The sequence below is a fragment of the Gavialis gangeticus genome, unplaced genomic scaffold (genome assembly GCF_001723915.1).
Source record: "Gavialis gangeticus isolate Ggan-Ray unplaced genomic scaffold, GavGan_comp1, whole genome shotgun sequence".
NCBI classification, from domain to species: Eukaryota; Metazoa; Chordata; order Crocodylia; family Gavialidae; genus Gavialis; species Gavialis gangeticus.
This window is the reverse complement of record NW_017729000.1, coordinates 37,361,034-37,385,864: the sequence shown is the minus strand read 5'-3', so window position 1 is coordinate 37,385,864 and position 24,831 is coordinate 37,361,034. Positions and strand designations below refer to the sequence as shown.

The window sequence follows — 24,831 nt, the reverse complement described above, 5'->3', positions numbered from 1 at the left end:
CCTTCCCTCTCCCTGCATTGGGAGGGAGCAGGCACATGACAGAGGCACTGCTGGCCTCGCCCCCCCGCCCTGTAGTGTCCCAACCCCACTCCCCCCTGTTCCACTGCCACCTCCAAGAAGAAAGGAGGAGCCTCACTGGCCTCACTCCCCCCATTCTGTCCTCTCCGTTGCCCCTGTGTCCCCACCGTCATGACGACATTCCACTGCGACACCACCTCCTGTCCAAATGCTGTATTTGCACTCTGATTTGTTGTTTCCATAATCCAATCAGAGTGTGAATAAAGTGTTATGGACAGAAACTAAGGCTTTTATAATGTTAAATGGTTCTTGGTACTCTGGTCATCTCCTCCCTCTTGTGTTTCTACTTCCTGTGGTTTGAAGTGCCGGGCTCAAACTCTTAGTGACAAAGACTGTTCTTTTGTTGCCTGCAAATAGACTACCTAACACAATAGCAACGATTCCCAAATTCTGGCCTAGAAGTGCTACCTCATCCCTGTGAAGCTAACTTCTGAAAAACTGGAGAGGGTCCTGCTAAGAGCAATTGGAGCATTTGGATACAAATGATGGTGGCAGCGGAGGAAAAAGACAGGGACAACACAACAAGGCATGCTTCAATTTCCCTACAGCAATCTTCAGCCTTGAGGGATTTTCCCCTCTTTTAAGCTACATGTTTATTATCTTCCCATTCTAAAGGGGGTTTCATGAAATAGCAACAATTAACAGATTAGAGCAAGTTTTATTAGTTTCATGAAACTTCCCAAAACACACAATTGGTCAAAGAACAATTTCCTTTCTAAATAACATTGAATCCAATGCAGCAGACTCATTTCTGAGAACTTACTGTTGAACTCCATTATAAACTGATATATAAAATGAGAAGGGGAGTAGGCGGGAGGAAGACCGAGACAGACAGATAAGTTGTAGTCTTACTCTAAACATACCTTGAATTCACCCATCTGCTTTTTTCTATGACAATTTAAGTTCTTCAAAATCCATCACACAATATGCACAGACAGCCAGGGGAACTATCACAATTAAATGACTTTTAAGCCATTGACAATCAGATGTTTGTATTGCCCAATGCTTGTTGTAAAAAGCCCCCTTTTTGACAGTGAGACAAAGGATCATCATTTTCCATAACAAAGTTCTGTATTTATGAAAACTATACCTAAATGCCCTTAGATTGTATGCGTATCAGTGATAAAAACAAATGTCACAATTATTTTTTCTAAATATTCTAACAAGTGGCTAAACTTCTGTCCCAGCACATTGCTATTGTGATCGAGTGGGTCAGACTGAACCCAGACTAGTCACAGAGAACTGACTAAAATCTCAAGTCGTAGCTACTACATCTACTATAAATGATTGTTTCCCTCCAAAGTCTGAAGAAAATCAAAACCAACTGATGATGTGATATTATTGACCTTTGTGCAAGTAAACCTAAATGTTGAGGTCATCATTTGGCTTTAATGGAGTACCAATATTTTTCTTAAGTTTTCAGAGGGTTCTACACAGGTTCTTTTTTTTCAATATATGAACTGGGCAGGAATTCTTTAATAATACAGAAAATTAAATTCTACTGAACATGTGCTTTTGCCTTTAACTATTTTCTCTTCTTTCCTCAATAATTTTCTTCTATTCATGCATTTTTGTATTTTGAGTCATTACCTTCCTTACCTCATTTATCCAACTCAACTTTAACATTATTTTTCCAGTGGTAATCAGCTTACCTTATAATGGTTTGCTTCTGTGGATCATATAGTGACATGAAGAGTTCTGCATCCTCTCCTATACGGCATACGAAGTTTCTTACAAAAACATAAAGGCTGTGGGTAGGGGATGAGGACCTTCGAGAGTATGCTCCGTAGTCTGATTGATCCTTTGACTATACACAGGAAGAGGAAATTATCAGCTAGACCAAACTAACGAGAATGCTAGCAAGACTTGCAAGTATGCTTCCACTGATCTGCTATATATAAAGTTAGCTTCCAAAAAGATAAATTCTGTTCTCACTTAAAACACTAGTGTAGTGAAGGACTTGCATCTGAAATGTTTATTGATACTTTATAGTCTCCTCAAGCTGGTGATAATTGTCCCATATGCTTCTTGATAAAAGTGGCTGATTGAGACATATATATACACACATGGATTATATGAAACCCAATCTTAAAAGAAGCTTGAAACCCTCAGAAGTTTGAATCTGCATGTAATTGGATAAAGCACTCACATGGGAGATGGGAGACAAGTATTTAAAGACTCATTCAGAGAAGGGATTTTAACTTAGTTTTTCCACTCAGCATCTTGAGAGCTTCAACCACTGAGCTACAGAATAAAAAGGGGAAAAATCTCTGTCACCTCCTCTCCTGGCTGTTTCTGAAAAGAAAACACTGACTGCCCTTACAGTTCTGCAAAGCTCAGTCCAGCAGACCTGCTATAGATGTTTTTATAGCACGCCTGCCAAATCTAGCTTCTTGAGGAAAATAGGTAGACAAGGACAATTTTGGAATTGTAAGTGGGCTTGTATATGAGCAAGGTACTTAAGTCCTCAGTCCCATCAAAACAAGAGGCACTTCTGGGTATCTGCAGAATTCAATGTAACAAAACTTATGTCAAAACCTGAGATGCCTAAAAGAAAGTAGGGGCCTCCAGGGTTATGTATCAGCTAAGCAAAAGTTTTCCATATTGCATTTTGTATGTATACCTGCACTTCACCACAGTCCCACTTTAGCCACTTCTTTCCCTTTTCACCATTCCAACTCTTTTTTAAAAAAAGAGAAATAGAACAAAACTTCAGCAGAATTTTGATCTAGTAGGCTAGGGACAGACATTACACAAACTGGTATGTGATTGGAAATGGTTCAAAACTGTAACACAACAGAAGTTCAGTGCACATAAACAGCTTTCAAATGAAACTGGTTTAAGATAAGCCTGGATGGATGCAGTATCAGACTTCATGGATTTAGGTTAAATTGGTTTACTGAACTTCTTTCCCAGATCCCCTCCAGAATCAACTTAACTCACATTCCTCCAGCATCCCAGGATGCTTTATACTTCCCTGCAAATCCCCCCTCACAGGGTGGGCAGGCTAGCTTTGGCACAAGCTGAACACTCCAACTGAGCAGGGAGGCATGCTGTAGTGCACCCCGGCTTCTGGCGTGAGCCATTGCAGACATGTGGCTACATTTGCAGAATCAAAAGTGAATGTCTCAGACAGGCAATAACTCATGTCCCATTCATCAGTATTGTCAAAACACTGTACTTAGTCAAAGCTTCTAAATCCTAGCTGAGTGACCTGAACTCCACAGGAGCAGTTGTATGTAGCCAGCAGTGACACAGACTCTTTAGCTGCCTAAGAAAGCTTATTTTAAGTGCACAGGTTTGAAATCTTCACACGGATATTAAATTCACTGCCAATTGTCAGCAATGTCACTACCTGATTCTTATATTATACCAGCATTTGTATTTTACACCTAATTAAAGACATCATACAACTTGCTGAAAAAGAGTTATTAACAAAGAATTTACCAGGAAGTTTGGTAAGTCAAGGTAAACCTTTACAGCTAAAATAAAAAACATCCCCACATTTATAAATTGACAAAGGAAAACTGTCTTACATTTAAATAAACAACAGAAAATGGTAAAACTCTTTATGACAGGAAGTGCCAGTTTGGCCAATTGTTCATACCATTTCTTCTTTAATTCGCTCTGTGATTTTATTAGTTGCTTCTTCATGTGCATGAAATAGACTAATGACATTAGCTTTATCTGGATCCAAGATATTTCCATCTTCATCTCTAACTATTAAATCTAGCTCAAGTATCCTGTGGAGATAAAAAGCAGCATATGACACAAAATTATTTTAGTCTGGAAAAACAAGTTAACTGCCTTCACAAAAAGTGTTCAGCACCTGGTTCAGTTGATTTAAAAATCTGACTATATATGAAACAAGAGTATGTGGGCAAGTAGTATTTATTTGGCCAAACAACTTCAAAACGAAAACATCTTTCTCCTCATGGTTTGTCAGTATTTACTTCCTCTTAATCGTTTTAAGGTTCTGTACAAATTAGTATGCTGCTATAACCAATTCACTAATGGACTTCACAGGACCTCTGGCTCTCCTCCCTCTTTAGGTAATAAACCTCTGCATCTCCTTGGATTTCAAATTACTCTTCCACACTAGCTCTGAACCTCTCTGCTCAGATCTCTTTCTTTCCCACATATCTCCTGTCCTTTCCATCCTCATCTGCTCTTTCCTTTTACCATTTCCTTTGCACTACTTCCTTGGGCTTCATCCTTTCTGCTAGGTCTCTTGGTGCCTGGTTCCTCCATGAAGATTCCTCTTTACTCACCCTTTCCAGAGGAGGGTCTTTCCTCCCAAGGCAGGAATTAATCTTTGCTACTTTCTAACCAACTTTGCCCTTTGTGCCCTGTTCCACATGGCTAAGGAGCCTCCATCTCTACCACTTGACCCCACTCATCCACTTCCCTGTCACGATGCACCACTTGTCACTTGTATCCAACCCTGTTCCTCTCAGATCCCCACTCTACCTTCACCACCATCTCTTACTCCAACTTGCACACACAGCAACTCTTGATCTCAGACAGTCACTCTCTACCTCACACCTCAACCCCTTGAAAGCACTAGTACCACAACCCTCCAGGAACCCTTCACTTTCTCCCCCTGCTTCTCTCGCAGGACTGTGGACCTCAGGACTCAAGAAGCCTCACTTTTCCTGGACAGTGACAGAGAGACTGTAACCAGCAAGCTAAGAATAGGTACAGATATTTAAAAAATCCAAGGTAGAATCCATCTAAATGACATAGTTTTCCATAAGTGGTGTAGTTTAGATCAGTAATGAACAGAACACACATTCACCCTTGGGTGGGGGATGTTGGCTTAGAAATGGTATTTAAAGTTTGTTTTTTTGGGAACTGGCTTATGTATATATTAGAAATGGTGTAAGATGGGCAGCAGGGGTTAACTGATTTCTAAAGAGCTTGGGTCTCACAATCCCATGAAATCACAGCCTTGGAAGAAGACAGGCTGTCTAACACAACAAGGCCAACAGATACACACACAGTCTGGTAAACAGAGGAAGTATGTACCATACTGCCCGTAACATAAGGTAAAGTGATACCAGATACAAGACCCCAGAGCAGGGGGGCCTGAGTCCCAGTTTTGGGGGAACAGACCAAATTAGAATAAGGCCCGGAAGGCAACGTGGATGTGACAACCAACCAGAAATAGACATGGATGAAGAGTCATCAGGAATAATCAAGAGGGAAAGAGAATATAAAAGCAGGGACTTGAGAGTAACAAAGGGTCCCTTCCTTCTCCCTACCCATCATTCTACCTGAGAGGGTCTCTGTCCCCATCCCTATCCTGTGGGAAGGGTCCCCAAATCTGATCCCATTGTGCCTTATTTCCCATGCAGCGGGGGTCCAGGAGCTTGATTCCAGGCTCCCCCTGCACTAATAAGTGGCAAGTTCTCATGACTAGGAGACCCCACAGCTGACAGGGCTCCCAGCCGTGGGGGGCACACCATATGTTTCCACAGGTGGGAGCCTTGTCAGTTGATCTGGGCTTCCAGCAGTCCCCATAGCTGATGCAGGCTTCCAGTCATGGTGGTGCTCCATGTATCCCAGCAGTTGGGAGATGGCAGCCAACTTGGGCTTCAAGCCACAGGGGCACTCCTGGTACCCCCTGGCTGGAAGACTGCATCAGCTGCAGTCTGCCAGCCATGGGGGTGCCTGGAAGCCAATGTCAGTTGGAAGCCTGCCTCAGCTGCAGACTCCCAGCTGCAGGGATGTGTTATCTACATGTTGCACATAGGGCACAATTAACCAGTTAATTGAGTCTTAAGTGGTCTCACAGGCACACGTTCAATCAATAAATGGTGTGCTAGAAGGAGGAATAAACCACAAAGTTATTTCACAAAATATGTGCAATAATTTTGTGGCTCATTCCTACCATGCCATTAATTGCACATGTGGCCAGAGGCCCCTCTTTATGAGCCGCTTCAGCTGATAGGATCCCCTAGCTGGAGGGGCCCATGTGCACCCCTGAGCTTATAAGCTCCCAGCTGACAGGATCTCAGCCGTGAGGGGTGCTCCATGAATCCCTGCAGCTGAGGTGGGCTCCCAGCTGCAGGGTCATTTTAGACATCCCCACACCTGGAAGACAACATCTGACTGGACCTTGAAACTCTGCATAAACTTTGTTCTCTCACCTTCAACAAAGGCTGTCTCACAGGTTTTTATCCCTCAAAACTATTGCTTAGTTGGCAGTACTAGACTGTGAACACAAGGTGACCTGTGTGGGTTTAGATCTTATCTCTGTTTGGAAGGATTATAAAAATGTCTAAAGCTGAATATGTTAAGTGGTTATGGAGATAAATTATATGAAATGAGCCTCCCGATATCTATATATCTGGATGATCAACAGAGATCTTGCGCACTGAAATGGCTGCAGACAGGTAGTTGGATGATGATGTTTGAAAAACACTCAACATTGAGTCTGCTACTGCAGCAACGCTAAGGAAGAGGGCTAGTATATAACTAAGATGTATTGTCTAGGGTAACACTTCTCAACCAGGTGCTGCAACATGCTGGGGTGCTTTCAGGAGTGCCATGGAAGCAGCAGCCAGGCACAACTGCCCCATGTTTCCCCTACATTAGGCTTCTCTAATCATCTTAATGAAGGCAGAAAAGCTGACTCCTGCTGTGCAGCTCTTCCTGGTCCAGCACCCCTCTGCCCTTTTCAGGAACTGTCCCATCCACTTCTCTTTGGAAAGAAGGTTTACAAAGCAGAAGGCAGCTCCTGCCTTCTTTAGCCTAATTAGAGAGCCCTAATGCAAGAGGAGTGAGTGCTGGGGGCAGAGCCCTTCCTGGCACACAAGGTAGTTTCATGCAGAGGAAGCAGATCCCTGCTGAAAACCACTGAGGTAAGTTGAGGCACCACTAATAGTGTTTCTCAGCTGGTGGTACCACCACAGTAAAAAACGTGGAAGTAACATGCCATTACTCTGAAAAGGTCAAGAACCACTGATCTAGGGACAAGTATAGAGAAAGAGAATATTTCCAACTGTAAAAATGAGAAGTTTGGAAATAGAGAAATGTTTCTCAGTACTACTTTAGCCCAAATAAAGCTTACCTATTGCCATAGTCAATTTTGGAAGTGACTTTTTGTTTGAGCTCTTTGAGCTCATCTTTAGGCAGTGTCCCTGAGAGAAGCTGTGATCTCCATTCCATTAAGTCATACATCATAGATTGCACCTGCTGGAACTGCTCTTTTTTGTTTGCCTAAAACACAAAATATTAACATAGGTTTCAAGCTTTGTTTCACTTCATGATCCTACATTTCTCTTTGTTGCTGTAGCACATTGGGATCACAGGGGCAGCCATGACACATCCTGGTGTGTCCACAGTTGTGCCCCACTTCGCCTCTATGGTGCCTTCCCTTCTGTCTCATCCACCATGCCTTGATGTAATTGTAGGATGAAGAGGGAGGCTCTCCACAGGCCTTAGCATGGGCCCCAGTCCAGCTAAATCCCCACTGGGGTTCCCCAGTACCCTACTTGTCTCAACTACACTACACTCAGGCCTCCTGCTGGGCCTCGCTCTTCCCAGGCCCCTCGCTAGATCTTTCTGACTATGCCACTGCAGGGCACCTATATCCTTAAGGGCCAATTATGTGGCTCTGTTCCTCTCCTCCACCACAAAGCCTCACAGGTCTTGCTGTATTGTTACTCTCCTGTTGGGGCTTCAGCCCCCTTGGCCACCACCCATTTTATTTTAGCTAGGCCTTCTAGCCCAGGCCTACTGTATTGGACATGGCTTTGAGGCACCAGCTCTGGTCTAGCCTTCTTGGACACCAGGCCCCTGCCTGCCAAGCCCTTGGCCCCTGTCTGATTGCACCTCTCTTAGGTGCTGGCCCTCTTACCCGTCAGGTTGTGCCCCTCTTAAGCGCCGGGCCCCTGGTTTCTGATTGGCTCCATGCCTCATGCTCTGCCCTGCTGTGGGCTCAACACTTGTTTGGGCCTTGAGCCTGCCTCAGACCCCTTAGGCACTAATGGGACCTTTGTATACCACCCCTTACACTCCCAACCCAAGCCACTGGTGCTAAACTGCAACTCAAACAATATGCCCCCAGGCTACAACAGAAAGAGTCTCCTCCGAGCCCATGAACATCGACACAAAGGGGGAGCAGCCCTCTGTACCTTTAAATGGGAAAACTTCCCCTCGCCTCTTGCCTGGATAACCTCCCAACCGCAACTGCTGTGCCACCTATGGATCCTCAAGCTGCACTGGGGACCCATAGGTGGCACAACAGTCCCTTCTCTGGTAGCTCTGGCCAGGAGCTCCTACCCCTTGCAGGGCTAGACTAACTTGCTAGATCAAGCTCTGGGCCTCCCAGAGCCCAGGCCCTTCCAGTCAGGAAACTACCCTGGGCTGCCTGCAGGCACCTGCTAATTGACTTCATTGCCTAGTTGCTATGCTGTGCCCTGCAGCTGCTGCACCCTGCCTGCCCTGCAGTGCTCCCTCTCTGGATGGCATCTTTCACAAAGGAACAGAGAGCCCCAGGATCTCTGCTACAGCTGCACATATTAGATGTTCAGTAATTTAAGATCATAGAAAAATAGAGCTGGAAGGTCATAATGTCTAGCACAGCCTCCTGCTCAAGGGAGGATCATCCTGACTAAACCATCCCAATTAAGGGTCTGTCCAACCTGCTCTTGAAAATTTCCAAACATAGAGATTGCATAACTTCTCTAGGTGGCCTCTAGGTCCCCACTTAAATGGCCACTCAGACTCCCCCATTTGCTGGCCTGTTAGCCGGTCTTGTATCACTCACTCTTTTCTTGCTGACTTTAGGCTCATCTAGGATTTCTACTTAGGCAAAGCATACCTCCTTGTTCACATTGCAGTCAGCTAAGAGCTCCTCTGCTTACTTCTCAAAACAACCCTGCAAAATGACTCTCAAATTGAAGCTATACTACCAAGCTCAAGCCAGACAGGCCTTCCTACTCACCAGCACTCATAAATCAATTTCCCAGGCAATCATGGCTTCATGCTCCTCTCCCAACCAGGGGTCCTACTCAAACTCCCCTGTGTACTGGCCTTTTTACTGTTTAGCCTTTGAATTCCTAAGTATTCAAGCCACACTTGGAAGCCAAGTAGGCAACCACTTCCAGCACCAGTCTCTCTCCCCCTCTTGAAGTCTTCCCAGAAGATGTAAAAAGTTGACTTGCCTACTCCCCCTGAAAATAAGTCTCAGAAAAAATCCCCCTTTGTTCTGCAGGAAGAAAGCAAATGTTAATAGCATTGGTGTGGTTGTGGTGCAAAGTTTTTCTTTCCTAAACATTATGGGGTTTTTTTAAGGAGTTAATTTTGCAAAAAAAATTCCCAGCATGAGAAATTCTGGCAATGATTTTACCCCTTCATGTGGAAAAGTTGATGCTAATATTAAAATATCGCGTATAACTACTGGCACCCGCATTTTACAGAAATTATTGAAAAATAGAAGGAGGTACGGTATGGAAACAATTCAAGGGTCTTTCAGTGAATTTTAGAATATTCAATCTGCATCCAAAGTCTGAACTGTGACTTGATTATCAACTATAAATACTTTGATGAGGGGAAAAACAGAGGCTGCAAACAGGCACTCATTTCTACTGGTAGAAATTTCTCTTTCCTGGTCCCCAGGAGGAGTCAAGTGGTAGGAAAGTGTACAGGTGTTCATTTGCCCAGGAAAAACTCTCTGGGGGCAATCTATATCAGGTCGGAGATGGGTTATTTTTCTCCTGGAGCTGCCATTTTTTGTTTGGGAAAATCTGTACTTCTCCACAAAGAGAAAAGTAACACCTGTACATACCCAGAGAGTAATCAACAGTTCTTTAACCTAGCAGAAAGAAGCAAACCAAAAGATAGTGATTGGGAATCTGAAGCATGAAAAATTCAAATTGGGAATTTTCTGTTTTAAGGAGTAGGGATGGTCAACCATTGCAAGAGGCTGCCATAGACTAGATGCACTTTACTCAAGCAAGTCATTGTATACAATACAGGGGTAATTTAAAAGCTTATAAAACACTACATGATCTAATGATCTATTCAGGTATTAGGATTTTGAATTTTAAACCTCCAGGGGTGTGGCTTTCCCTCTATCCCTACTTTCCATACCAAAACATACCTTGCTGACAGTTTTTTTGGTCCTCTTGTCCTAGATGCAGTTTTCAGCAGAAATGTTTTAATTTTCAGGTGTCACATTTTGGTTGGATGGGTGGAAGGAACTTTTATGTAAAGTGCGGGCACCTCAAAAATCTAATTTAGAAAAAAATACCTTGATTCGCTACTAAAAATAGGTTTTTTTATAGCATATTTTCAGCCAGACCTAACTCCAAAGGGCATTGCTCTGCCCTTTGCTCTTCAAAAGTGGAGTTACAAAGAAGCTCAAATTAAATTGAAAAGTCAGCCTTTTGTTTTGAAACAGGCTTGTTTTTTTCAGAGAAGGTTTTCAGACCAGTTAAACAAACTTAACTGAGTTTAAAAGGTGTCCTTTTACTATTCCTTTACTCACACAATCAGTTTTGTATTTCAGGATAGTATCTGTGTGTAGATGAAACAAGAGGCACATGTGCATGACACTTTAAAGCAGGCTAAATGCTTTTGCACGCCTTGGCAACATATTGTGCATTAATTCCAGCTGCTGTAGGAAAGTTGGCAGTGTAATACGCCTTAAAATGACTTGGGGCAGCCCAGGGACCACACTGCCCACTGGCAGCTCACCCTCCCCTCCCTGCTGGAAAGGTAGGTAAATCAGCAGGGTGTGTGCACAACACAGGGGTTTCATCAGCCTTAAATTGAAGTGGTGTTTTTTTAAAACCCACCAATTCAATTTAGGGCCCCTGTTTCATCTATACACACCCCTACTTCATTTAAGTATAAAGTCAATCTCACCCCATGTAAATCATCAAATGTTCCTAAGAGCAGCATGCTATCAAAGGCCCTGAACAATTTTACTCAAACTTCCTACCAGCACTTTAAAGCATGTTCAAGCACCAGCACTTTGAAGCCTGTGATGGCCACCTTCTTTAAATACACACACATTGTACCAGCTACATATCTTACAGAATATGACCCAGACACAGGAGATTACAGTTTAAATTATTAGCACAAAGATATACTACTTCTAAGCAGTACTTTAAAGCTATGCCTTTTATTGTAAAATAATTAGAAACCACTGTATTGATCCAAATACTTTGATAGAGAATTAAATTAATTAAATTCTCTCTCACATCCTGTCTTGTACCCTTGAAATAAAATACCAATTACAATGAGCGCTTGATACATATAAATAGGCCTATTTAACATGCATAATGTAGAATTCAAAGTGGCATGAAATATTTTTCCTTCAATTTTCCATCCTATTTTAGTCATGGGGAAAAAAATCTACTTCTCACCACATAGAGTTGTTTCCAGATGCTACCCCATTCCCAGAGTGTAGTGGTAACTTCTTGCACCAATGGAATTTCAGCAGGTATTATATTCTCTTGATTTCTAAGGAAAGGGGAAATAGACTCAAATTAACTGAACCAACACATGAAAAAAATCAACCTAAGTACTTAACACTCTAAACTTTAGTCTGTAGGCAGTCATGATCTGTACATTAAGAAAAGGACATTAAAAAAAATACTAATATCAATGTTTCCCCCTCACTAGTTTGTATAATTAAGACCAACTAAGACTGCATAAAAGAAGCAAAAATACCTTAATTAGTTTGAGCAGGGTACATAAAATTAAGCTGTTTTCTAACTCCACAAGTGATTAAGAGCCCCCAAAAATATGAAGCCATTTTCCAAGTGGGTTTTTAATTTAATTTTAAAAGTCACCAATTAAAATTAGGCAATAGCTTAAGAGAAAAACAAAAATGAAATACCTTTTCTTTTCTGCTGTAACTTCTTTGATGTGGATAAAGGATTTAGGAAATATTCCCTGTTGGAATCAAACACATTTTTGTTATTTTAAACCAGCTTTTCTTACATAAAACTTTAACAAAACCATCATGACTTGTTCTTTTAATCAGTGAAGAAACTAATCATTTCTCAGAATTGCTAGTCCAGGTCTGGTTTCACATACCTGGTAGCAGCTTTGTCACTAATCTTTTCGATCATGTTGCACATCCCCACAAGCACGCATGTACAGTTTGTGGTGCTCCATATCTGTCTGTGTTGCCGCAAACCATACACACTGCACATGCAGGCACTCATCACATTGCTAACTTGCAGTGTGAAAGGGGTTTTTTGACACCAGTAAATCCCAGTATCAAAAAAAACCCACACGAAAAAAGTTGGGGGGCGCACATGCCAGCATGGCTTCCACATCTCAGCACAACCCTGATGAACAAGATTGATCTGACAAAATGATGACCATTGGCTCCTCTCATGACATGCATGATATGGATGTCTTTTAGATCACATGCTCTTACCATGATAGTCAACCAGGTGCCATTGTTTTGAGCAGGGGTATTGCCATTTTGTTTTGTACCTGTTACATTGTCTGAAAATTGTGTTAATAATGACTAGGTTATGCTGTACACATTTACTGAGTAAAAGGATGTTGTTGGAATTAGAAGTTCCTTTCCTTCTCCTTCCTTCTCAATGGTGCCCCTCGGAGGGGCCCCCTCCACACATTAAAGACCCAGCCAACTCTCACAGTGAAGTCTCCAAGGAGGATAATCTTATCCGTTTTTGGGATGGTAGTCAGGATTTCACCAAGGTCGGCATAAAACTGTCTTTTCTGTTCTTCCTTGGCATTGAGTGTTGGAGTGTATGCGCTGGTGATGGTAACAAAAGAATTGTTGGAGGCAGAGAGTCATGAGGTGCTCATTAATGCCAAAGAGGAATTCAATCATTCAGCTGACAATCTGACTCTTAATGGTGAAAACAATGCCATATATTTGCCTGTCATTTTTCAGGTTTCCCTTCCAGAAGAACATGTAGCCACCCTACAACTCCCTCAGTTACTTGGCCTTCATCCGCATCTCTGGCCTCACCGAGAACAGCAATATTTTTGTCATTTTGTGAGAGTACTCACGTGACAACAGCTGCCCTGGGTTCAGATCTGGCACTGTTCGGGTCATCTAGTGCAGTGTTTCTCAACCCATGGGGACATGCCCATGTGGCAAGAATATATGAAAGGGTCATGAACTTTAAACTTTAAAAATGGAACAACAAATTTCAAAAATGGATTTTTCCTCTAAAGGAGAAAAATATGGGAAACTATAGCTTTTCCCTTGCAAGCTGGCAGAGTTCCAGCCTGCAAGGGGCTGCCTGGGGTCCCCCATGCCCCATACCCTAACCCAGTGCCCCACACACTGTGGGGCTGGGGCTTGGGAGCAGGGGCAGCAGGTCAGGAAAGAGTAGCAATAAGTTGGGACTAGCCATTGATGTTTGCAAATGGGTCCTGGTACAAAAAAGGTTGAGAACCACTGATCTAGTACATTCCTGAATTTTATCAGAAAGTTATATTCTAAAATGTTGAGGTTCCAAATGTTACCCAAATGAGGTATCCAAATGTTATGGAATATTAAAATCAAGTCTGATCATGTTAGCACACTTAGGCAGACTCTGTAAGCATGGTGTACGAAAATAAACTTCTCCTCACATAGGAATCCTGTGACAGGTTCAGGACTAGAACCGAGTTTTCTTTAGTGCCCCATCCAGTGCTTAAAGCTATGGAAAAAAAATCCCTTTTACAAGCCTTTAGCTCAATTTCTGTCCTATGCAGCAAATGGGACCAGAAAACCTGCAGAACAAATATTCATAGTACCTATTGTATCTAATCAATTCTAAAATTAGTTTGAACTAATTAACATGGGGGAGGGTGAATCCCCCCGTCTTAGAATCAAGTACAAAGGGGGGGGGGGCAGGCAGCTGCTGTGTCTCAGGCTCGAGAACCTACCTAAGGGTTGGGGTTCTGGAGCCTGACTTGTAGTTCCAGAACCCCAGCCATAGTTGCTTCCTAGCTATCTCTGCACCCTGCCGTCTCTCCCTTGCAGACTTTTCTCTCCATCTCCTCCTGCTCCGCCCAGCCTCTACATTTATATATTTACATTTATAAATGTTCCATGTATATAATCTAATTACGCGGGGGGGGGGGAGAGGGTGCTGTCTTAAATTCAGGGTCATCTTGGATTCAAGTAAATAGAGCAGTATGTGCTCTTGTAATTTAAAAATGACAGTGACTATATATATGCACAACTGGAGATTGTTAGGCCACTTAATTATAGGAATTACCACTAGCTCTCCTTATGGTAATAAGAACATACTAATTGCCGTATTGGTTCAGACCACTTGTCCATCTAAATTAATAATCTGTCCGAAAGCAGGAGTAATAGATTTTTTTTTAGTGGGAAAGATAAGTTCAGGGTATGTCTATTACAACCTATCCCCTGCTTTATCCTCTGCTTTATCACTGGTTTAGGAATGTCAGAGGATACACCGCTGTTTATATAGTCACTATCAATGGATCTTTCCTCCATGTGTTTCTCAACTATCCTTTTGAACCTGGTTACATCACCTGCCTCTACAACCTCTTGTGGTAATGAGATACACAAGTTAACCCTGAGCTGTGTAAAAAGTAGGACTTCTTGAGCATTTATACACATACTTTTTGGTCCTGTGATATGCAGAAATCCAGTGCTCTGGAGAAGACTTGATTAATCAAGTCTGCTCTGCACATGAGCCAACACACACTGCGAGCATTGCATGCAGTTGTATTAGTGATGAAATGCGTGTCAGCACACAGAAAAGTGACAGTACACTTTTAAACTAAAGCACCTTCTATGTTTTTTAGTTTAAAAGCAGACCACCACCGTTTTCTCAGCACTGGTGTGTATTTTGTCCCTTATACAACTGCAAATGTTGCAGTGCCAGGCACTTTTCGAAGCACGCGGGACTGCGGCGCATATCTAAAAATGCCCTTGGTTTTTGTTTGTTACTTTTTATAGGCACCATAACTGATGCAACATTATTTCTTTCTTTATGAGGTTTATATACCAAATCATAGTTTGTATATTAGATATAGTTATTTTATATGCATTTTGTAATGAATGCAAGATTTGGCACCGTATTTTTTTTCTGGTATGATAATAAGGATATAAATAGAAGAAAGCGAAAGATAAAACAAGGCTTCTAATTTTCTTTTAAATCCCATTAAGAACTATTATTATGGATGCAATACAAAGTATCTTGGGTTAATAATTTAAATACATCTGCATGCAAAAATTTTAGACAAAAAGTTAGATTACACAATTAACTAATCCTGTTTTGTTTTTCTAAAGGAAAAAAGGTTTTTCACATTTGGTTTAAATGGCTAAATCCTCATCAGAAGATGAACCCAACAGCAGGACAGCACCCATGGCTTCAGGAGAAAAAGAGTAACTGGACTTCTACCTCACTCGATTAAACATTTTATGGATGACAAGTGGTGACAAGTACTACCATCTGCTCCAATATGTCACTTGTACAGAGAAGCTTCTACTTAACCTGAAAACAAGCCAGTAATGGGAACAGGCCAGTCAGCCATGACTCCCACCATCTGTTATGAATATTATCAATATTAGAGAGCTCAGACAATAAAAACATTGAGTGTCTTGGATAAATAAATTAAATATATTTTAGGAAGATAAGGTATTTACTTACACCAACCTTCCCTTACTCTAAAAACAACATCCCTGAGCAATTTAATGAAACAATCAATAAAAACACAGAATTACAAAGAAGCAAATAAAATATGAAGATGTTATTTACTTATAGCAGTCTTCATTTGCTTAAAAAGTTTTCCCAGAGCAACTGAGTAAACAAATCAAGCATGTAGGACACCAATATATTAATTAAAGATTTTTAACTTGGATATTACCTGCCATTCAAGGAGTAACTAGACATTAAATTTCCTTAATCAAAGTTTTTTTTAAATTAATTATTTAATTTAAATGCTGCCCTTCCCAACAAAGGCTCATAGTTAAGGTTTGTACTATGTAAATAAATTTATGCCTAATGTGTTTAAGCTGGCCCTAGGAATACTTGGATCAAATGGTGAAGCACATATTTGCCATAAATCAAATTTACCCAAGTATTTCAAGTCACCTCTTCATCAGTCCTTTAACCTACAAACAAAGTAATATTTTTATACTATGTTTCAGATCAAATCTTAGTCACCTTAGCTAGCTTCACTGAAACAAATGGGATGAGTTGTTAAGTGATCAGCATTTGACCCTTTCATATTCTACTCTGAAGAAGATATTTGAAATTGGAAAATGTTTATTTTTAGCACTGAAAAGGATCAAAAGTATGACCTTACCTCTGAGCTTTTGTGTCTCACTAGATACCCCTTGTACCAATCTAAAATTAAAACACAAAACACTTAGTTAAACAAAACAAAACAAACACTGGCCTTAGTCACACAAAGTCCTCTATTTAGACATTCTGATTACATGCAATACGAATACGAATATTGGAAAGTACCACATAGGATGTCAAAAAATTAAATACAGCAATGGTAAGATATATAGATTTGAATGGCAGAAGACCCCTGTAAAAGAACCTCCACTGGTATGAATCTAGGCCACTATCTACAAGTCTTAACAGAAGAAATGCATGCTAAATCATTAAATTTAAGTATAAATGGGGACAGATTATCTGTTTATATAGAAATTGAAACATTAAAAATGTTTAGACACTGATCTCTGTCCCTGAAAGTCTCAATCCCAGAAGTACAGGAATAGTATCATAGTTTTATTAATTATACATAAAGCTGTGACCACTTGACCAAAAGATTTCACTCCAAAAACAAAACACTACTGTGAGTTTTAACTTGACTGACAATAAAAGCTGCTCCTCTTCTCTTGGGAGTGGCCTTTCTTGTAGTCATGTAATAGAAAACCACAGTTCTTACACTCAACAAAAACTGCTAAATATATCAAATGAAAGCTGATAAAATTAAAAGATGTTTAGCTAATAGTTCACCTGGCCTTTTCACATGTTAAAGATGAAAGGCAAACAGGAAGAAAATCCAAAGGAAGGTAAAGCAGCAAGCAGAGCCTATACACTGTAACCTATCAAGAAAAAAAGGGTTTTTTTTAAACAGTTAATAATCAATAGAAGCCAATAGGTATTTAAAATGCATAAAAGCAATAAATATGTAGTAATGCATAAATGGGAGAGCTTTGTAACAGAATATCTTACCATTTATGAGATGACCAGGGATCCTGGTTTTCTCTGATTTAAAACAATCCCCAATTTTTGGTTTAGAAAAAGTAACCCTAAATCTACATTTTTCCATCATTAAAATGAAACACCACTATATATATATATTTATATAGTGGTTTATATAAATATAGATTTTTTTTAATCAGAGAAAACCAGGATCCCTGGAGATGACACTAAAATTTCATATCAGATTTTTACCAAGATTCAAATACAAAGAGGAATTTGATAACTTTAGGCCTGACCAGGTAACCTCAGTTTGGTAGGCAATTATAGAAATCTCAGAGGCTTTGATAATTCTATAGAGTATAACTCAAGAAGGTTGCATATGTATAGATCAAAAACTTTTCATCAGCTGCAGCACAGCTTAAAGAGGGATTTTCAATAGCTTTAGCACAAGCAATAAATTCAGCTTTGTATGGTTGCGCTGAATTCTATTTTTATGTTCTTCCTTGGCCTCTTCCCATCTTATATAGTTGTACCAACTTTGACAGGCAGTCTACTTATAATACATTTGTCTGTTTGAAGCAGCATATCTGGTGTTAATGAAATGTGACTGCTTTTAATTTGGGCCATCAATGATCAGCGTATGATCATAGACATTATTTGGCATAGTTAAGTGGGTTGAGGCACACTGATTTCTAGAGTGCTTCCTCCAAGACAGCTTGTTCCATCTTTCTGAAACATTGATTTGACAAATATTGTGTACGATGCAGTTCCATCCAGCAAGTGATTTCTCTAGCACATTCAGGGCATGTCTACACAAGACGCTTTCTGTGCATTAGCTTAATACCACTGCACAGTAGCATGGCAGTTAAAAACCATGCTAATAGCCTACTGTACAATGTTACTAGACTAATGCATGGTAAGCTTCACAAAAAAAATCATGTGCTGGTGCTACTGTGCAGTAACTCTAGTTACTGTGCATTTAGTTAATACATTATTTAGAAAGTACTAAAGTAAATGTGCGGTATCTAAGGTGAAATAATGCATGTGTAGACACACCCACTGTGACTTAATTACTGCTTATATATATCATCTACAAGTGCACTTCTAAGAAGTTAAAAATAGGTCAGTAGTCAGTCTCCAAGACCAATTTTCTTCCAGTTCATCATAGGATGCCTGCATGGGACCAGCTACCTTGATTATTTCTGCCTTGAGTAAGTGCTTTCCAGGAAAATGACATGCCCTTAAACACCTCTGATAAAGTCTCTACAAGAATGACTATGTTATAAACCAAAACAAACACATTTAAATTAGCTTTGTGTACAGTGGTGTTTAACTGCGTTTTGGCCTTTTGATGCTACATCAACAAAATGAACATGTTATTGGTTTAAAAAGATCTAGAAATATAGGGACAGCACTTGTATCTTGCTGACTTTCAGGACACTCAGAGTTTGATAAACAGCAGTATAAAGGGAAAAGAAGTTAAACAATCCTTCTCACTGGGCCTGGTTAAACTGGTAAGTTTGCAAAATGAAACTTCTGAGGAGCGAATCAACTTGCTCACCCTCTTTCTCTCTCCCTCACCTTATGCATGAGCTATAAATATAGCTATGCAGATATCACATGTGTATACACACAGAGACACAGACAGAGAGAGAGGTGATTTAGCCTCAGCTACCTGGTAGGTTTTAGGTAGCATTTGCTTATTCACTCTGCAACTCATATAATGAAGACAAATGTCCAATGAGAACTTTTTATGTTTGTTCCAAATCTAATGGTCACTGTCTGAGGGTCAAACAGAAAACAGCTTACTTAAAATGGAGATTTAAGTCATTAATTTAATGAAATATTTTTAAAGTAATAAAGTTACTTATAAAAATAAACAGGCACTTATTTTTTATGTAACACAGGCAAAAAGTAAAAAATTTGTGATGCTAATAATGATACAAATGTCAAGTATTTATGCAAGTTATTAAGAAAGTACTTACCATCACAGGACTCCAATATATGGACTACATCACCAATCTGGAGGGTTAACTGTGGTACTCCTGTACCTTTAAAATTGTATATGGCTGCAAAGGACAAGCAGTTAAACAATTCAGGTAGAGTCAATCTTTCAATTACATCGAAAAATTATCTGTATTTGTTGTTAAGGCTTTCAAACCAAATGAAAACACTGACAAAGGAAGAAGAAAAATTATAAGCAGTATGATGGAATCATGACTCAATGAAAGGATTTTTTCATGTTAGCTAAATCTGAATCCAGTCTCAAACAAAAAAACAAAGGTAACAGTAAAAAACCTTCATTGTGTACATTGTCAAAAAATATTTGAATAACTAGAAATGAATTTCATAGAAATAGTATTGGGGTTGTGATGAGCCCAATTCAAGCATTTAAACACTTGATTAATTTCTATCCTTCTGTGCTAGTACTTTTTTTTTTTGCCACCCATAAATATTACTATAAATACACAGGCAAACAAGGTTCTTTGGGTAAATGTTATATCTTTTGTTAGACCAAGTAAATAGTTGGACAAATTGCTGTTTGCAAGCTTTCAAACACAAACACCCTTCTTCAGGCATAGCGAGAGCCTGCTGGTTCTCCTGGATGGAATAGAAGCCAATATACAAATGCAGGTCTGTGAAAATGCAAATGCAAATGAAAATGCAAATGGGGATCAGAGGCAATGGGAGACAATAGGTGCAAGACCAGTAGGTGGAGTGGGGTAAAGGAGGGAATGTGGATCTGGTGATAGAATGTGGTTGGTAAAATGTACAGAGGTCACCTGTGGTTATCGGCTGGCGGGTAGGTTATAAGGTGCCATAAATCCAATATCTATATTTAGTCCATGATTTTTTGTATCCAGTAGATTTATGAAGTGATCTTTGTAGACTCATCTACAAGAGGTGTTTTGTGAATTCCCTTTGAGGATTAGAATTGAGAGTTTGGACAGAGAGTGGATGTCGTGTGAAAAATGTGCACCCACAGATAATCAGGTATTTTTGTCTTTGATAGATTTTCAGTGTGCATTCATTCAGGTATGCAGCTGTTGTTTGGTTTCTCCTACATATTTTCCATCAGGGCACTTAGTGCACTGGATGAGATGTATTAAATTTCTGGAGGTGCGGGTATAAGATCCACAAATGGTGATGGTTCTGTTGTGGGATGTAGTTATTGTGGGAGTGGCAGAGAAACGTAATATATCTCATCCAATGCTCTGATAGAAAATACATAAGGGAAACCACAGGGATCAAAGCATTTAGCCTGAGTTTACTAATTCTGCCAACTTCATATTTTTTCTTAGGTAAGAAGTACGATCTTAAAGCAAGAAGATGTTTAATACAGGATGCGGAACATCTGAATGTTGCTGTTTTAGGTTGTGGAATATGATAGCACACAATACATGATTCTAAGAATCATCTAACTAGAAGCAACTCATCTAAACATGGTTCAAAACCAGAGAAAACAAGCTAAGAGGCAGAACATTATTCAAGAAAGTTACAGTACTCTGCTTAAACCACTTGTTCATAGTATTTAAGGGCTGTGGGCAGGCAGGATGTGGGCAGGATAAGCATTTTGTTTTGATATACACCAATCTTGCTGGGGATGAAAACCATGTGCTAATACTTTGTAACAAGCAAGTAGTTAACTAACAGCCAAACTGTGATATGTTCAATATTTGTAATGTGAAAATTGTATCAACATAAATTCTACAGGAAGTGTTTATTCTAGAATTTCTCATCTGCAATTAAGACATACATACACTACTCAACAGATGCTTTTTTGTTCCATTCTCTTCTTCCCCCACCAATATAACACGAACCCCAGACAATTACTGTGGAGTAACAATGGCCCAGAACATACTTCCTCTTCAGCATACTTAGCTGCCTTTCCCTCCCATTTTTATCCTGTTTGAATCCATAGCAGAAAGGAATTGCATGCTTCTGTCCGGTTAACACATAACATTTATGTTGCCACTGGAAAGTATATTCTTTAATAAAAGATGGATTTTTAAAAATAAATTGGATTCTTTCCATTTTTCTGTTGAATGCATTTTCTTTTTTTTTTATATAGTTTATTTAAATTTTAAATTATAACCCACAATACTACCACTTAACTTTAGTTTAATCTGTTAATATCATTTACCTTTTAAAAAACAGTAATCAATTAGTATGTTAATTGGCAATGTTTTAAGAACATAAGTGCGTCACAGCTACGGTCCATCTAGCCCATTACTGGGCTATGTTGGAGACACAAGTTTGCAGGTTTCTGTGACTACAGCCCACGTGAAGCCCACATGAAGCAGACAGTGTGCAAGTCACCACATGGCAAAGCACCCTGCAAGCAGCTGGACACCATGGCAGCCCACAACAGTGCACCTACCGTGAGTGATATAAAGAAGTTGCACCACTTTCAGCCTGGCACCATGGTACAAGATCTGGTGCTACCAAAAGTTGAGAGCTGCTGATCTGCAAGCTGTGCTTCTAGCACCTGATGTGCAAGATCGTACTTCAAAATGGACCTGTACTTTCAGAGCTCAGCCATCATGGCACTGCAGGAGGCCAGTGGAGCTTACTTTGTGGGGTTCTTCAAGGACACCAACCTGTGTGCCATCTACACTGTGTGAAAACATTATGCCCAAGGGCATCCAGCTGGCCTGCCACAGCCTGGGGAACTGCAGTATCTCCCATCTTGAACACTAGGAAAGAACTAATTGAGCTGTTTCCAACAATGGCAGAAGTGGAAGTAGGGACAGAGCTGAAGCAGGTGTCTCAAGAGTGATCTCTCACCTATTCAATGTCCTCCCTGACATCCACCATTTATTAGTTTAGAGATGACAGTGGAAACCTCTCCAAGCATCATCCAGGATTTTATTCAGGCCCTTTTTAAACCTAGGTATGCTACGCAATGAACTCCAAAAGTTAACTATGCATTGCATTAAAAAAGTACTTTCCCTTGTTAATTTTGAAACCTATCACCTACTAATTTCAACTCATTTATTACAAATATTTCTTTTGTTTAAATAAATGAGATATTTCCTTTGTTTAATGAGGTCAATGAAAATATTTCCCACCAGATATCTGATAGGTCAAGAATATTTAAAGGAATTCTAGTTTTGTGCATTGCCATCAGGTCCTAATTTTCATCCAAATGCATCTTGACACTATCATTAGTAAGAAATAATCCAGTAAATAAAAGTAGCTTTAATTTCATAAAGTAATACAATTTAATAATTAAAAATAGTTTAAACAAACATAGGGATACAGTATATATCTCCAGTTAACAAAAGCTAATAAATGTAAATATATTTAGTTGTAAATCAACACTTTCTAATATCAGCATTTCTTTTAGAAGAAAACTAAACAGTATAAATGCAAATGAGATGTAAATTAAACTGTTGACTTAAAAATAATTTGGATTTAAAATCAGCCTATGCTTTTTCTTGCAATTGTGTATGTAGAAACCCAGGCTTAGGTATCCAATACTTATTGCATGCTATAATCTATTTGATGTCCTTATTTATCACTTCAACCATGTCCCTCCCTGAAAACGTCTCATTTGTTTCCACATAGTTCTTAGCTTCCAAGATCTGTTAGTTGCAGACATTTCCTAATCTGTAGAAAATGACAATATGTGTCCAGGCTACTCAGCATGAAACTGAAGTTTCTTCCCCAAGTAGCTCAAAAAAGTTACTAATTGCTCCTAGAATGATGCACAATGTATAACAAAAGTATTAAGTGAAAAATCTTTCTGTTCTATTTTTAATTGCTTTCTTCTTCTTTTTAACATTGCAGCCCTGAAGATCATCTTATATTTTGGGGCAGGATTAGTAAAACATCTTCTACCTGTGACACTGTCAATGCAGGGAAGTATATTGTACAATGAAGTTTCCCAAGGGTAACATAAACATTTCAGCAGATACAAGGCTTCTAGATGGCATAGGTGCTGAGTATGTGGGGGCTTGAGGGCCCTGGCCCCCCTCAGGAAGAGTGCTGTCAGCTCAAAGATGTAAAACTTTCCATTTGCCCATCATCTTAAGCTCCTCTCCCCACTAACCCTGGCAAAAATAACAATTGGCATCTATGCATAGGTGCCCACACTAAGCCTTATGACAAGTTCACTTGTATGAAAATACACAACCTATTTCTCAAACTTCTTCTGGAGCTGAACAGTTATGCCAACACACAGTTACTGAGTCTTTCGTTGATACTGCCATTGCCATACAAATATATTGTCTTTGTAACTCATGAAGCCTAAACAAAACATCAATGATTATGCATACCACATGAAACTGAGGTTTAACTTTTTACTATATTTCTCCTTAGATGAAAAAGCAATTCACTACACCAGTTTTGCTTCTCACCTGACTGTTCTTCCCAACATTGAGAGAGAGAGAGAACACATGCTGACAAACATTAAGAATTACCATTTGAGAATAAATAAAAAAGGAGAAAATATCAGAATCAGAGATACAAATTATTATAAGGAAAGTAACAATTAATTAATTACTATTTATAAAGGAGCAATTAAAATTGTAACACTATACGCACACGTTGATAAACTATAGATTTATACATAGCTGCTGCTAATGGCAATTCATGGGTCTCATTATAGCCATCTGTTTCCACCAAAATATAAATGGCTAGTCTTCATGCAACTTGTACATGAAGTCCTACTTTCCCTCCCTGTCCCTCCATCCTACTAAATGGGTTTGTACTGATCAGGAAATTTTGGCATCCTCATAACTCACTTGCTATCTTTGATTAGCATCTCCTGGACAAATGGAAAGCAGTGGATATCACTTTTCTGGACTTTAAAAAAAGCCTTTGACCTCGTGTCCCATGATGTCCTCATGGTAAAATTGGAAAAAACTGAAGCCTTGAATAACCTCCAGTCCGATGGCTGGGGAACTGGCTCCAAAGTCAGATGAAAAGAGTGGTAGTTGACAGAACCAAATCACTACTGGTAGTGACCAGTGCCCTGTTCTCAGGCCTGTATGTCTTTAAAATGTCTGGTGTCAGAAGTGAACTGGCTAACTGGGGTAGCAGTGGAAATAGTCCTTCTGGACTTTCGGAAGGCCTTGGACACTGTCTCTCACCCCGTTCTCATTAAAAAACTGGGGGACTGTGGTGTCGACACCTACACAGTCAAATGGGTCACCAACTGGCTGGAGGGACGTACCCAGAGAATGGTGGTGGATGGGTCTTTTTCCACCTGGAGGGATGTGGGCAGGGGGGTTCCGCAAGGCTCAGTCCTCAGGCCCGCACTGTTAAACATCTTCATCAGTGACTTGGACAAGGCGGTAAAAAGCACCCTGTTCAAATTTGCTGATGACACTAAGATGTGGGGGGATGTGGGCACGCTGGAAGGAAGGAATAGGCTATAAGCAGACCTAGACAGGTTACAGGGGTGGGCAGATGGGAATAGAATGGGATTCGACACTTAAAAGTGCAAGGTGATGCACCTGGGGAGGAAGAACCAGCAGCATACCTACAGGCTGGGGAACTCCCCTCTCGTCAGTGCAGAGGCAGAAAAGGATCTTGGAGTCATCACTGATGTCAAGATGAACATGGGCTGGCAGTGTGGGGACGCAGTCAGGAAGGACAACCGCACCTTGTC

At 40.2% G+C, this 24,831-nt stretch overlaps 1 protein-coding gene across 1 annotated transcript in view; it reads right to left on the bottom strand.

Moving 5' to 3' along the window:
• Positions 1 to 24,831, bottom strand: part of DOCK2 (dedicator of cytokinesis 2) — an 849,953-nt gene that overhangs the window by 807,349 nt on the left and 17,773 nt on the right. The window contains exons 2-8 of the mRNA XM_019506524.1: positions 19,199 to 19,282; positions 16,360 to 16,400; positions 11,936 to 11,991; positions 11,460 to 11,556; positions 7,154 to 7,302; positions 3,686 to 3,821; positions 1,731 to 1,885 (exon numbers count right to left, since the gene is read on the bottom strand). Coding sequence (XP_019362069.1) covers positions 1,731 to 1,885; positions 3,686 to 3,821; positions 7,154 to 7,302; positions 11,460 to 11,556; positions 11,936 to 11,991; positions 16,360 to 16,400; positions 19,199 to 19,282 — 718 coding nt within the window. The remainder of the gene's footprint in view (positions 1 to 1,730; positions 1,886 to 3,685; positions 3,822 to 7,153; positions 7,303 to 11,459; positions 11,557 to 11,935; positions 11,992 to 16,359; positions 16,401 to 19,198; positions 19,283 to 24,831) is intronic.